The 16,816-nt window shown below is 35.6% G+C and overlaps 1 protein-coding gene across 1 annotated transcript; it reads left to right on the top strand.

The window, feature by feature from the left end:
• Positions 1 to 15,016: 15,016 nt before the first annotated feature.
• On the top strand, positions 15,017 to 16,321 carry LOC115991124. Its single transcript, XM_031114895.1, has 3 exons — positions 15,017 to 15,183; positions 15,322 to 15,427; positions 15,960 to 16,321. The coding sequence occupies exons 1-3, from the start codon at positions 15,151 to 15,153 to the stop codon at positions 16,103 to 16,105; spliced, it is 285 nt and encodes a 94-aa protein (XP_030970755.1). The 5' UTR covers positions 15,017 to 15,150; the 3' UTR covers positions 16,106 to 16,321.
• Positions 16,322 to 16,816: the final 495 nt, after the last annotated feature.

Consider the following 16,816-nt stretch of genomic DNA (forward strand, 5'->3'; position numbering starts at 1 on the left):
AATGAACTTTCCATTCCTTCTATTAAAACTCCAAAACAAAATAAGGGAAGAATATTCTAAAATTATTTTCTTTCATTCCTTTCCATTCTATTTCTTTCATTCCTCCCAAATGAGTTGTAAGTGTTTATATGTGTGGACCTCCTTCTTGGAACCTTGAACCACTACCCTTGCCCTCCCCTCACCCCACAAGAATTTGTACTTGTGAAGTGACCATTACGTCAATGGTGCAAAGTGGTAAAAATTTTCTTATAATAGATTATTCGGATTGAGTGCCATAAAATTAAAAATGCTTTAGGAATATTTTCCTTTGGTTGTGTGAAGAAGAAATATATGGGAAGGCTTAGTGAGATTTAATGGAAGCCACACTCCCGTTTGAGATTGAATTCCCATTATAAAATGGTAAAGTCTCTGATAGTTGTATAAGAGATTTGGGGTTGAATCCCCACTTACACCAAAAACTAATTAGTGTCTTGATTTGATAATAAAGAGTTATCATTAGAAGCGAATGTCATAGGTTGAAACTCTCTAAACAAAATAAAAATAACCCAAGGGAGAGATGATTTTGATTCAACATTGGTTATCATGATTCATGATTAACTTTAAATATATTAAAATCTACACAATGACAATTATTATAAATTTATGTTATTGGACTCTTATGGTCCCAACATGCCAAAAAGTGTATGGTCTAACCCATTTAGAGACCCAACCCAATTGAGAAATCCAATCAGATTTGAGCTAATTGCTGCTCAACTCGACTACTTCGACAGTCAATGGCAGGTCTCATCCTCCAAAAATTGACTTTGCTAGGGAATTGCTAGTCTTCTCCCCCTAAAACCTGAACTGACCGACTTACTAAGGATTTTATGGCAAAATTTTCCAAATTGGGTAAGATCTCAGCCATTTCCAACTAGACCTTAGTTAGATTTGACAAGATTTTGACTGAATTTGGAAAATCTCATCGGATTTCTGCCTAATTTTTTCCATTTTTCAATTCTACAATGCCAACCAGACTTACCACCAATCGTTGAAAGCTCGATGCGATCAACCTCTCTGGTAAGTGGTGGCTTGAAATATGTTCCATCTGATTAGGTCGGGTCGGGTATAGATTGAGCCTAAACCCAATCTGACTTGACCTGTGGACAATCCTACCTTGGAGAATTGCAAATATTATTTTTGAGATAAAATGTATAGAGTTTGTTTGGCAACAACACTTGGATTTTGATGTTCAAAACAATGTGAAAACAATATTTAAATTCCTAATATTTATTATCATTATTGTAGTTGTGATGTATAGACTCCAGTGTTGTTCAGGCTTTAAAGGACTTGTATGAGGAGTATAAAGTATTGGACATCTATAAGGTATATTTGGTAGACTGTAATAGGAACTGTAATGTAATAACTATTCCTATGGTTTAGCTATACTTTAGTTTGGTTATATTTTTTATTATAGGGAATAATAATTTTTTATGAATAGTTATTCTTTAAAATAAGAAATAACTATTCATTTCTAAAATGGTTGTTGATGTAGAATAAACTGTCATGACCTTCTTGGAATATTAAAGGCGCTTGAAAACACATCGTAAGGCAAAAATACACTAGTAGAAATTATTTAGGCAACAAAGTCAAAATTGTATTAAATTTGGCAGGTTGAAGGGAAACGGTATTTTGATGAATAGTCAACGCTTTGCCACGAAGTGTTCCCTAATTTTGGTGAATTCCTTCATTTAGGGCCCGAAAATAGTGATTTTGTCATTTTTAGTAATTTTTGTTTCCTTAATAACTTTTTACTCAAGTCAAAATAAGGTCCTGCTTGTTTTGAGATAACCCTTAAGGTCAGTAGTTTATGATTTTTCATTTTGTGGTGGGCCTTTTTGCAATTGCAAGTTGGGTTGCCTCCAACCACGCTATGGCCTAAAGGTTCTAGGTAGGAGAGTCAGGACCAGCTTGGCTACAACACACCCCAAATCGGCTTGTGCTCAAACTAAGTCCCCTTTGCTAAAACTTTTGTGACATGCCCATGGCAGAGGAAACTGTTACAAAAGGGTTATGACAGATAGATATAATATAGCAATAATAAAAGGGAGTATGCTCATTGTCAACTAAAAAGCAGAAAGTATTGAATGAAATAGAAGGTAAAGCAATGCAGCAATATAAATGCAATATAAATAAGATGATAATAATAAGAGAGAAATAACACCAATGCTTAATCAATAAAACAGAAGAAGAAATGGTTAGTCTGCCACGCTTGATTGTCTTACGGAGTTAAGTCCAAGAAGGGAACCACTTCTTCAGTGTGGGTAACCTCCTAGGGAGATCTTGCCATAGAAATTACCCACTTTAAGAGAATGGGCCTAAGTGGCTTATACTCAAAATTCCTTAATCCTTAATAGAGGGTAGGCTTTTAGAGGGAGAGAAGGGATTAGCCTATTGGTGCATGTCTACTATCACACTCTTGCTTACTTTCTGTTGTTTCTTTCTAACTCCTTTTTTCTTTCTAAGCTTTCTACTCCATTTTTCTCTCTTTTTCTTATTCCCTTGTGGGGTTATTATGTTCACTCTTGCTTTTCTCTCCTGTTGTTTCATTCTTCTTCTTGTTGTTTCGTTTCCCCCCCTTTTCTGTACAAGGTGGTGGACCCTTTTATATTGCCTGGCGTGAAAGGTTGTTAGGTTCTAAGACTTTAGGTTTAAATGTATTAGAACTTTATTTTGTAATATTGGCAAACCATGATCAAAACGTTTTAGTCTTGTTTAGACTTGCTCAAAGTATATGTTTTTTTTATGTAAAATTGGAATCGAGTTGCTGCAGGATTTACTATGTAAATTTGCCTGACTCGATCGATCAAGAATTAGACTCGATCGATCGAACGTCATGTAGATTGTTTTTTCTGCAAAATTTCCAACTTTGCCCAAGCCCGTTTGATGTGTAGGGTTTTATATTTTTCCTTAAGTATAAAAGGGAAAACCCTAACCACGTTTTGAAGTTGCTCTTTATGTTGTGTGTGTGAATCTTCTGTGAGATCAAGAGGTGGTTGCCTTCACACATACTTAGGGTTTTCAAGATTCAAGATTGCGTCAAGAACTTGGTGATCAATTCAGTTGTAGATTCAAGAGCTTAAATTTATACAAGCAGGAGTGCTTGTATTTGCTGGGAATCCAAGAAAGAAGTAGTCCGTGGACTCGGAGCTATCACATGGTCGTGGTAGTAAATTTCCTACTCAAGGTAGTAATAAGATGTTAATGGTCATCGCTATTGTGTAAACTTCAATTTTTTCATAGTGGATTCAGTTTTACCTTGAGGATAGCTAGGTTAAATCCTCCACAGGTTTTTTACCGGTTTGGTTTTCCTGGGTTATGATATCGTTGTGTTCTTTATTTTCCGCACTTTACAATGATATGATATATATGTGTTTTTCCGCACTTTACAATGATATGATATATATATATGTTAACCTAGATTTGCATAATTTACCTAAATTAATCACTTGGCTAAATAACTAGGTTAATCTGGTTGTGTTTAAGGGGTCTAAAAACGTACAAAGGTTTTTACTGCTTTATCTCTTAACTGCTTTTGTTTGGGTGTGGGTGTCCTTCTAGACCACTCACTGGTCTGTCAGTTGCTCAGTCACCACCACTTACTTGTGTTGGCCGTGCCACACCCCATTATCAGACAAAAAGTCTTATTTTATTTGCTTGCTCACCGTGGCATTACCATCCGGATAAGGGTGGGCATTCTCTCTCACCATCCCTTATGGCATGCACCTAGTGGTTCCAACTCTACTTTCCCTCTTTTGGGTGGTATGTTATCCCAGCAGGACATTTTTCCCAAAAGAGTTTGAGCGGGAACCCCAGAATAGGCTCTCTCCTTCTACCCACTGCCAGACCATACCCTCTCTTACCTCTGACCTATGGCCCACCACCGTTGTATTGGCTGGGTACAGGTTAGTGGTGCCTGAGCCTTGTGTGTGCTCCACTTCCATGTGTGTCCATGGCTTGTCTACTGCTCAAGCATTTGCCATGACTTGAAGGCTTGTCTGTACATTCTGCTACTTGTTTTTGACTTCTTGTGGCATGAATGTTTCCCTGAGCCTTCGTTCTTCATGTCTTACTTCCTTCCTGGGCAGGGCTTTACTTGATTGTGGCTTATTCTTTCTCTAATCCATCTTTTGCCCCTTTCGTAGGTCTGCTAGCACTTCTGCCATGCCATTGTGTCATTCTTGCTGTGCTATTGTATGACCCGTGCTTACTGGGCTCCTTTTAGGCCTGCTGTATACTTTCTATTTGCTTAATTTTTGTGGCCCAGTATTACCATTAGGCTAGTATTCATACTATTTTGGGCTTCCTTAACCCATTCCATTGCTTCTGGGCTTCCTTGGCCCATCTCATCCTTTTGGGCATCCTCGGCCTATTTCCTTCCCATGGGCATCCTCGGCCCATTTCCTTTTCTTGGGCATTCTTGGCCCATTTTTACTCCCATGGGCTTTTGCTAAGTCTTTTGGACTTCCTCGGTCCAAATTACCATATCTTTTACTTTTGGGATTCATAGACTTTCCACGAACCCCTTACTTACTTAATTTATTACTTCAAGCCTCTTTGGCCCATTCTTGCTTGCTTTCTATTTCTTATAATGCCCATGAGTTTACTACTTTTTTTGTGCTCCTTTAGGCCTGCTTGCTTTCTTTGAGGCCTATTTATTATTTTCTAGGCCTATAATCCATTACTCCTACCATTATGATTTAATGGTTTTCTTCTCAATTTACTAACTCTTTTCCTCCCACATTGTTGGGCTTCTTCCTGCTATTGGGCCTCTTTGCCAAAGTGGGCATCAACACATATAACTCATTTTTAGAATTTTTGGTAAAATTCGGTATTTTGCCACCTAATCTCATGATTAGTGTGAACTAGGGTTTTATTTCTTTTTAGTATTTATATCCTTTGTAGCCTCTAAAGGCAAATCAGCTTAATATTAATAAAATTCAAACTTTGTCTATTTCTTTTTCTTGTGGATTTCAGAAAATTATCACATCGTGGATTTAGGGAACCCCTTGTGGATTTGAGGTTTACTACCAGAAATTAATAGTTTAGTTTCTATTCCATCTAAGAGAGTATCGTGTATGCTTTCTTTAGGCTTCCACAACATCAGTTGTAATAGTTATTCCTTAGCAAGAGTAATAAATTTAGAAATGAATATATTTCCAAATAAATAAATTATAAAAAAAAATAAAAAATCATAAAAAAATAACTCATCTCTCTATCAAAACTAAAAAATATTATTTTTAAGGAAATATAATTATATGTGTAAAATATTTCCTAAGATAAATCTTAAGTTTTATTCTAATGTTAAAACTTACAACCAAATTTATGAATATGTTTAGTTATTTCTTTGCAACAAATTTTATTCCTAATAGCAAGAGCCTTGTAGCTTAAAGCATATACCAATGCACAAAGTGGTTAGGATTCTAAGGGAAAATGGTTCGAGATGTGGGGCAGCAGCATATTGTAACTATATAAAAATAAATAAAAAATCTCAATAATAAAAATTACTATTCTTATCGTAATTTTTATCTAGTGTACCAAATGTGCCTATAATGTTATTGGCTGCGTTGGGATCTTTGCAGATTGCCATTTCCAATCCAAACCGAGAAGTTCTTCTCACCTTATCAAGAGCTGGTGTTTTAGAGATTGGTGAAGAGTGGTACTTCGTGAGGGTGCATGAGGCTGTTCAAGTATGTCTTCAGCATGTTCGGAGATAATTAAAAGAAACATCCAAGACACCAGGTCCTCTACTTGATGATAAGCCAACCTTGTTTCATAGGTTATCGAGACAGAGAGGGGGAGGATGTGTCGGTTTCTGATTTGGAGTCAGGCTGCCAAAATCCCTTAACTTCGAAGGACATTTCCCCTCAATTGGAGCCATTGTTAACTCAGATGTCATGAGAATTGCTTGATTATTTGCAAATATAAATAATACCAATATTTTTGCAAGGCAGTGTTTGTAATAGGCATGATCAAATTTTTAGATTGTTTCTTGCAATTAGGCTCTTAAGTTGTAAATTAAGCATAGTACAAACAACTGTGAATGAACTTTAATTCTTAAATATAGAGAGGTTTTGGGGAAGGGGAGGCTACCCCTAGTGTGTAGCTCTTTAGATTTCTTAATGAGCATTTGTCTAGGCTTTATTGCTCCTCTCCCATCTGTATGTGCATTTACGAATGCATGGTTTTTATATCACATTTGAAATATGCTTGATTTCCTAAATCATTGAGCACAACTGAGAGCCAAAAATCTCAAATCTTTTTTTTTTTTTTTTTCTCGGGTACCAACATTCTCTTGTTTCAATTTATCTTTGTTTCAGGCCAATTGAGATCTTATTGCGCGGGTAGCCTCCCAAACGAGTAACTATGGTTGGTTATATCCTTGATACCTGCCATGAGATTTCATTTTATACTAGCATTTTACAGTGGATAATGATCGTCGGCTTAAAAAGAAATGGTTGTCAAGGTTATTGGAAGTGTGCTCAAATCAAAGAATGGAAGAGTATGTGTTTCTAAACATTTGGGCCCTGTTTGGAAAAAATGAAAAATTAACTGTTTTGATGATTTGACCTTACACTACACTGAAAGTTTTAATATATATATTTTTTTAATCAGAAAAATAGCATATATTTTTAATTTTTTGCAGTTGAGGCATATTTGCTCTCGGGTATCTCAGTTTATTAGAGTATTCCCATCAACAATTCTAAAAAATTTAGCATTTATCATCTTAAAAACCAATTTTATAATGTATAACACATCATTTTACAATATCCCCTCCATCAAAACTTCTATTTTTTTTAACATTCCATTTAAATATTCTTTCTTTATTATTTTTTATTCATTTTTTATTTTTCCTCTCTCCCTCCTCTGTCTCTCTCTTTCTCAAGCCAATTATTCTTAGCACCGTCGGCCACCGCATCCACCCACCCATACCACAACCACCACATCCACACACCATCGCCACCACCAGCCACTAGCAATCGAACCAAATCACCACCAACCACAGCAAGAAAATAAGGAAAAAAACCCATAAACTATGGCCAAACCGGACCACAACCCACAGCCAAAAAAAACCCACAAACCAAATCAACCAAATCGGACCACAACTCCCTTGATCCAAACTCCGACCTGTGCTCCATGGTTGACCACCAAGCTCCGTCTAAACATCAACGCCACCAAACCCAGATTGACTACCCTTTCCATAGTAATCCAACAAAGTCTCACCATCTCCATAGTAATCCAACAAAGAAATAACAAAAAAAAAAAACAAAACTCAGATTGATTACCGGAGTCCGGTGAACGGCGAGACGGAGCTTAACAAAACCCATTGACGGCCCAGAATGCTGCTTCATCATCTCGGCATGGATTTCCACCTCCGACATCTTCAACAAATCGGAAGGCCGGAGATCGGAGTCACCAAAGTCAAATCATAAACCCATATTTGAAGAAATTTCTCACCGGAGTCTCAGACTTTAGCTCAGTGAGAAGCAGAGAGAAAGAGAGAAAAGATAGAGAGAGTGAGAGTGAGAAAGGAGTCTGAGTCTCAGTTTGAGGAGAGAGAGAATTAAAAGTATTAAAAAATGATAGCATTGTGCTACAATGCGGTCTCAAAAATGAGAGCGCACTGTAGCAATATTGCAAAATTTTTCGCATATGCAATCTTTGATGGAGCAGGTTTTTGGGTTATAAATGCTAAAAAAAAAGCATCTTTTAGCATATGCAATCCTTAAAGGGAATGCTCTTATTTGATTGTTTTCTTCTGTCACCCTACGTGGATTTCAATATTTTATGAATCTCTAAACCAAACACGCTGCATTGTTGTTGTTTGATAAATAACATTATTATTAGTAGCAACGCGAAGTGTTATACCATGTTGTGTATGCTAGAGTGGATGTGGAAGAGAAAGTATAGAATAGGAACATTGAGAACACGAGGGTTACGTGGTTTAGCCTTGACGGCTTACATCCACGGAGAAATCCCTTAAGGGCTACATCTTTATTGTATGAGAGTGTAGTACAGTAACCTATTTTACAATGAACCCTAACATGAGTATATATAGGCGACCAAATCCTAGACTACTAGTACAAGCAGGAATGGGCTTGGGCCTATTACATTGGGCTAATATATCTAATATATATCTCTAACACCCTCCCTCAAACTCAAGGCAGAAGCTCGATGAAGGCTTGAGGTTGGATAAGCATGAGAAGATCACTTGGAGATGCCTTGAAGAATGCCTTTGAAGAAACCACAATGAAGAATGTGCCAATTGACTAATTTCAGAGTCTCAAATGCAGAAACGGAGCCCAAAATCGGAATCTACGCGAAAAACTAAGCAAGATAGGCCCTTTTGGAAATTTTGACTTTTGGTCAAAGGTCAACGCAAAAAGTCAAAGTCAACTAGTCCAGAGTCAAAGTCAACAGTCAAAGTGCTCACGGGTCAGATCCGGGTGGTCCGAGTCGGGTCGGTCCGGGTCAACGGTCAGCTAGGTGACGTGATGTTGACGAGACAACACTGCTGACGTGGTTGATGACGTGTCGCTGACGTGGACTAGGGCTGATGTGGAGGTGCTTGCATGGCTGCTGACGTGGAGTGATGACGTCATCCCGTGACGTCAGATGACATCAGCAGTAGTTTTTTGGCGCTGGCAGGAGCGTGCGATGTTCACCGGCGCGTGGAGGAGAAGTCAGAAACTAGGGAGGCGCGTGGAGGCGCGTGCAACATCGGTTGAAAGCCATATTTCTTCCGTAGGCAGATCGGTGGTCGACATGGCCGATAGGACGGCGCGTGTGGCCAACGGATGAACTACACAATCGGAAATCGTGGCGGTGCGTGGAAAAGATCCGGAAACGCAGACGGTGCATGTTGGTGCGTGTGACCTCGTTTGATTACCAGATTCTCAGGCCAAGTGGATCGGTGGACGACAAGGCCGTCTTGGCGGCGCGTGTGACTGAGATCCGAGCTGGGAGTCGAGAATCTTCGGCAGCGCGTGTGAGCGTTCCAGGAGCCATTGGTCGCGCGTGGTGGCGCGTGCGGCTGCCGTTGGAGGTTGGGTTTCTGGGTTTTGGTCGCGATATGCCGTGGAGCATGTATGTCTTGTTGGTTTCATCAGGCGAAGGCTTGATGTGCACAGATCTGATAGGGAGAGACACTAATTGCTTGGGTTTAAAGATCTGGACACAGTAGTGAGAGCCATAGCAGCTGCGAGATGTCGTGGAGTCTAGATCCAGCCGACAAGCATGTGACTTTTGATGGTGGTGTGCACGTGAGAATCTTCTTTGCTTGCTAGAGATGTTTGTTTGATGCCAAGAACGGAGTTTGGCTCTGATACCATGATAAATAACATTATTATTAGCAGCAACACGAAGTGTTATACCATGTTGTGTATGCTAGAGTGGATGTGGAAGAGGAAGTATAGAATAGGAACATTGAGAACACGAGGGTTACATGGTTCAGCCTTGACGGCCTACATCCATGGAGGAATCCCTTAAGGGCTACATCTTTATTGTATGAGAGTGTAGTACAATAACCTATTTTACAATGAACCCTAACATGAGTATATATAGGCGACCAAACCCTAGACTACTAGTATAAGTAGGAATGGGCTTGGGCCTATTACATTGGGCTAATATGTCTAATATATATCTCTAACATTGTTTTTGGTTTTGGTTTTGTTTTTTTGTTTTGGCGTAAAAAACACTCTGCATTGTTGCCAGCAAAGTAGAATGGAAATCCACAAGCGCAATCTACTTTGTTGCCATTTTTCTCAAAAAAAAGAAAAAAAGAAAAAACTTTGTTGCCATATAATAATTTATTATTCGTTAAATCATTGCATGCATTTAATATTAATCGCGGTCGAGATTGAGGGCAATAAGCAGGCCCTTCATTAAACCTTTAACTCATGCTGTGCAAGATTATAAGCCAAAAATTTGAAGACAAAATGTCAATTTTGGGCCGTATAGAGAGTATAAGCATCAATCTTAAAAATATCTCATCACATAATCCTATCAGTTCGAGCACATATGTGGAGAGATATATTATTTACAAATTGTCCCATATCATAATAAGTGGAAATACATTTAAAAAATGATAATAATAGAATTCAAAATGAAGAAATCTACTTAAAGATATGGGTAACCCTTATTGATGAAAAGATTAAAAAGAGTTACTTAAGGTAGTCTGGTTATGTTCAAAGAAGAGTTGTTAATGCACCAGTAAAAACGAGTCAGTTCATTCAAGTTCAAATGGCAAAACAAATAAAATAAAATAAAAAGGCAAAACAAATAAAAAATAGAGGAAGGTAAAATAATAATAAAAATTAGTGAAAGTAATAAAACTAGACTTTAGATAGAATAGAATGGAGGAAATGAATACATGTGGTCAATCTTAACTAATCTGTTAAGGATCAAATAGTCAACCATAAAGTATAATCTTTGATGTTATGTATATTTAATTGAGCAAGTGAGGTGCTCTGTTATAACTGTTGAGCGCTAAGATCTAAGAGCCTCATTGCGTTATTTCCACATTGAAAAATCTTGAAAAACTCCTCCGAATAGAGCCTTATGAATATCGTTGGCACTGGTTTGGCATTTTTGCTGCTTACTATGTAGATTTCGCTTGTGTGGACCTTCCAATTACTCATCCTTATATATAATTTTAGGGTCAGATTTAGGTCCAGTGTCCAGTAGTACTGGACTCGTTGAGATAATGATATGTGTTCACTTTTGAACACGTATCACCATTTAACCAGATCCAGTACACTAGATGCACTGGACCTAAACCAAGTCCATAATTTTATATCATTTAAGTTTCTTAATATAGTTTTATATCATTTGAGTTTCTTAATGATTACCTAAAAAAAAAAATCTTAGAGCCGCCCTTGTATACACAAGCTCAAAAAAGTGTTTATTCTATTGTCGAAGAAATGCTAAGTTCTTATTTAAAAGAAGAAAAAAAAAAAATTGCTGTTAGTGGTCCTTGATAGCTGAAAGTATCATTTTCAAGGACAATAATTGTAGCTGAATTGATAATATCTTGTTCTTAAGGACAATAATAAGCTAGAACAATAATTGTAAGTGGTCTGTGACTGCTGATACATCGCAAGACGAAAAACGGTAAGAGTACGAATAAAAAAAATAAAAAATAAAAAAATGACAAACGGTCCTTGACAGTTTATCTGAGGTCCTACTAATAAGTAGTAAATGTCAGAGGGTGGTTGTGAAGTTGAAAATGTAGTTTGATATTTAAAAGACCCCGACTGGTTATTGTGGACTTCAGGGTCCCTTTATACTGGGATTCCTGGAATACATCATATACGACAAAAATAACAAGTGTGAATGGAACAAAATGGAAAATATGGCAACAGATGCATGACAGCCTACACAATCAAAGAATAACCATTAGTTATTTTTTATGTAGAAATTAAATTACAAATCTCTTATTTGATAACAAGAGATTTTATTAGTCGAATTAATTATTACCTACTATATAATAAAAATTGTTAAGTGATAGTCATTGACAGTTAAATTTAAGGTTCTAGTAAGTAGTAAATGTCTGAGGGTGGCTTTGTGAAGTTGAAAAGGTAGTATATGATATTGCAAAAGACCCCGACTGGTTATTGTGGACTTTAGAGTATTTTTTTTACTAGGATGATTTAAAACATGAATGTTTCCATTAAAAGTACTACGAAGTGTTAACTGGGTGAGGTACAAAACTCTCTAATTTTTAGTCAAACTGTAAGATATGAAGTACATAAAGTTTATGAAAAATGATCAAGTTACATGTGGCTTAATTTTAAGCATTCATATTGCTTTTTACATGTTATATTTATTGTTATTGTAGCTTAGTGTTTGGTATATGGAAATTGGTTAATCACTTATATTTGACTAAATTTTTTATTTAGATTAAAAATGATTAAGCCTTGAAAAACATGGTTTAGGGTTCTAAATATTTGCTAAGGTTATATTAGCATCCTTCAAAAGTAATTACAAAGAGCAAAAGAGCGTAAATCGATTCCCACAAAAGCCAATATTACTGCTAGTATTATGAGGAAAATTAAGAATTCCAATGAGTATGGGAATTGGGAAAGACAAGGATGGGATTCAATGTACATATTTTTCGCAACAAGGAAATAGAATCTCATCATGCATCAGAACTGTTGTCCAGAATTCTCTAGTATATATGCTTGTTATTCAGAAATACAATGACTGACGTGGACGGATAGTGTTTGGAATAGAGATGGATATATAAGTTGTTTACAGAAAAACAGAAAAAGTTGGGAAATGACTTCATAGAAACTAGTTATCATGAATATTTATTCTCTCATGCTTGTCAAGTATAGTGAGATTCTTCATGTGGTTTCATATTTTGAAATGCAGAAGAACTATGCTCTTAATCATCAAGTTCTTGTATACTTCAATGGTATGATACTTCAATGGTAATGTTGAATAAAAAAATTGTGCCTTACACATTAATTCTAGTGTTTTTCCCTTACAGTTGTGCCTTTCAATTTCGGCCCCAAATTGATTATTAATGTTTGGTTTTTGAGAAAAAAAAAGGTGAAGATTACTTTGATTTAACTATTTTGATTTTGAGTAATTTCTTTGCATGCATGTACTCTAGATACAGGTGTGAACCTTTTATGAATATCCATTTTCTCTTTCTTCAAAAATTTCAATCACATAATTTATCAACTTTCATTTATTAGGTGCATCAATTGTTACAAAAAACTAATACGTACATTCTAATTTTTTTCATCATGAAAACCAATACTCAGCTTGTTTAAAATAAATGGAAGTTGGATTTTATTTATTTATTTTTTTTTTTAAATATCAAAGAAAAAAACAGGTTTGACTAGTACTTTACTAATTAACAAGTGAGTAAAGTGAGTGTCATAAGCAATTTGGAAGGATATTGTTACCCTCTAATGAACCCTAAATACTGTTGATGGTAATTTAGGATTTCAATTAAATTATTAGTTAAGTGGTGGCAAAGAAAGGAGGTAAGTGTAAGGAACAATATATTCTCAAGGGGGAAACTAATGTATTTTGCAATCCAGACCAACTTACCGTTTATAATAATAAATCTTGAGGCCGGGTTTTGTAATTTTCTCCCCCCAAAAATGAATATATATATATATATATATATATATATATTTAAGGTATAAAGAAGTGGGATTTTTTAGATTTCAGTGAGACTTTTCTACTCACTATCTATGAGACACTTTAGAAATTCGAATTCCATAGACCAATAGTGAATTAAACCTAGAACTTTCAAGTCTACGTCAAACTCCATATGAATGAGCCCACCATCCAGATATTGCATTGGGATTAAATATGATATTAAACATGAAAGCAATCAAATAATTTAGCAAAATTCAGCAAGAATCTGATATCTACATCAATAACTATATTATTCAAGCAACTCAAACCACCACCAATCTTTCTTAGAGGGACCATATGATGTAGAATCAATACGCATAGCTGCCCTATATAATTCAATCCTTTTCACTTGCTGGTGCATGCATCCTCTCCGTCAACCCGCGGGGGTCTTCATCATCCAACAATTGTGAAAGCTGCTTACCCTGAAACAGAGAGCAACACAATCAATTACCCATGTAACTAAGGATATATATCATCTGGTTTCCTTCTTCGAATTCTGGCTTTTCTTGGTGTGAAATCCTTGTTGGAATAACCTTTAAATAAAATAAAATAAAATGAAACTAATCCACCTTTGCTCCTCTTCTTCTTTTATTAAAAAAAAAATGGTAATAATAGAATTTCAAAAATGGTGATGACAGGACAAAAACCATCCATTAGGCCTTAAAAGAAACTTTTAACAAGAAGTTTGCATTGTCTCAAATATAAAATCCTTGGCTTAAATGTTCAAATAAAAAGGAATAAATTAATTACACTCAAGTCAAGAGTGCAAGGGCGATATTTGAAAAAAAAAAAAAAAAAAAAACTCATAATTTAATTTGGCAATGTTCAATTATCTCAATGACAAGAATTTAGATTCAAATTCTCCTTTTTCCACTTTTTTAATTTTAAAAAAAAAAACCCTTAAAACTCTAGTGACAACACACAGTCCTCAAGATTCAATCAAGCCCAAATTTCTCTATCTATATGAGAGTTGTACCTCGTTCCGAAACCTATATATCAATCTTTCTCCCATCATAGGTAAAAGCTCAAATTACACAAAATTATTATTTTGTAATTCTTCCTTTGAAAATTTGAACTTTCACACTTCGCTAATTTTGAAAAAGAAAATTTCCTTGAAAACAAATTAAAATATGTTAGAATAACAAAGATGCAGTTAATCCTCATTACTAAAACTTACACAACTTTATTAGAGATGTTTTATTAGTTCCAGATTTAAGGGTGATCTACTCTCTTTTTTTTTTTCTTTTTCCTTTTTCTTTTTTGTGGGGGTGAAAGAACACCCTAGTTGGACTTCAAGTGAGGTTTTAATATAATATATTGGAACATTACTTCCAAGAGTTTATATCTTTTCATACATGACTTCCACTTGCATATATATGTTCCACTTTATAGTCCATTAAATGTAGTATATCATGTGCCTAATTCTTTTTCAATTTAATTTTTTTGACTTTATAAGAAAACAATAAAAGACATGCCACAAGCTATGACAGTTTTTTTTATTTATTAAATAGGTAAATAGTAGGGGAGAGAGAGAGAGAGCGAGTCAGAGAGATGGACTACGTCACTTGAACCCATTCGAAAGGTTTGGGTTTGTCCTGTAGGAGGATTTCCTGTTGGGTATCATATGTCAAGGGATGCTGCCAAATTACATTGTACCAAGTTGAAGATAAAGTCATTAACAATCAACTCTAAGCTTATCACAACCAATTATATATTATCTATCTTCCACAAGGGATTCCTGGCTCCACTCTCCCTTGTGATAGTACTATATATACAGCTCTGCACCAGCTTATATACTCATTTTATTGCACGAATTCTTTCATTGGCTAATTGAATAACGGTTCCCTATTCTTCTTTCTTTTTTTTTCTTTTTTTTTTTTTCTTTTTTTTATTTTTATCCACGGTTCCCTATTCTTCTTTAGTTACGTATATAGCTTCTCTGAAGATCATAGGATTATGGGGGACTCTTCTGCCTCATACATACACATGGTACTGAGATAGAGCTTTTTTTCTTAATAAGATACCTACACATGGAACTACGAACTTGTTATAAAACCATGGGGCTGCCTATACTTATGTTAATTTAATTTTGTTTTTGTGGTTAATGTTCGGAACTACTTCTTATAGGTGCATCACCTGATTGAGACGTGTATGACTTTCCACATGACTAAAGAAGAGTGCATGGAAACCCTTTCAAAACATGCAAACATCGCCCCTGTCATCACCTCCACTGGTTTGTTTCCCTAAACTCTCTCATTGATTTCTTGCCCGTATAGAGTATATACGTATAATCATCACAAGCTCCCAAGAAACACATGCAAACTCACACATAGACGCACATGTACATCAAACAACACACACACACTAGAGATAGAGAGAGCAAAAGAACAAAGCTGATTAGTTAAGTAATACATGCCTGAGGTTGGCTTAAAATTTTTACAATATCCTACATAGGATTGGGCGTTGAATATTTATCTCTAGAATGATCTTGAACATAGATTGAGACGATCACAAACTACGCTCAAGTATGTATCTTGTTAAATTAGAATTCCATTGAGCCTATATGAAGCTTGCACTAGTAGATAGACTTTTGCTCTAGCTAGTTTGGTTATATAAGTTATGAGCTCCTAACAGTAAAGTATGGCTTGATTAAGCCTATCTCACAAACAGAATAGTGTAGCTCAGTTTGTTTGTTACAGACTAATTACGTACCAATAGAAACAATGATAACGTTACAGCCAAGCCATGGATAAATTTAATTGCAGTGTGGAATGAACTGGAGAAAGAAAACAAGGAATTCTTTGAGGACTATGCTAAATCTCAGAGCAAAGCAGACTGTATGTCGGCAGAAGAGACAACCAAGTTGATCGAGAAGGTAAAATCGGATGCGTCAAAAGATGCTGATGACTAACATGCCATCTGAAAACGATGGTTTCTGGTAGGAAGTTGATCACTTCAAAATTCTTTACATCCAGCCAAACACAGTTATAAAAGTCTGATGTCACAATGTATGGTCTCGAATCACCCTTCCAATTCATATGGATGAAGAAATATGATAGACTAGGATCCTATTGAAGTTGATGGAGTCCTACCCTTCTCATGTACAATAATCACATGTGTGTGTGTATACACACACAAAGTTATATATATATATATATATATATATATATTATAATAGAGTGACAGTCTATCAAAGTTGATGGAGCCGTGCCTTTTTTATATATATAATAGTTTTATTATTTGTAGATTTAAACCATTGAAACAAATCTACATAAAGCATGCAGGATAGATAAATTTCAGTTTTCACTTAGAATAAAGTGATTTATTATATCTTTATTTATAATGAGTGACAAAATGTGTTTACAAATTGGGAAAATATTAGTATACACACCTTTTAATCACTTCTTTAAGCTACGATTTCAATACAATTCAAAAATTAGTGTAAAAATGTGTGTTCTAAGCATTACTCTTATGAGGGTCCATTTGGATACCGTTTATTTTGCTGAAAATTGAAAATTGAAAATACTGTAGCAAAATAATTTTAAAATGTATGAATAGTGTTGTGAGACCCATTTTTAATGAAAGTTGGCATAAATGCACTTTTAGTCCCTACATTTTGCAC

Source organism: Quercus lobata, chromosome 1 (assembly GCF_001633185.2).
Source record: "Quercus lobata isolate SW786 chromosome 1, ValleyOak3.0 Primary Assembly, whole genome shotgun sequence".
Taxonomy (NCBI): domain Eukaryota; kingdom Viridiplantae; phylum Streptophyta; class Magnoliopsida; order Fagales; family Fagaceae; genus Quercus; species Quercus lobata.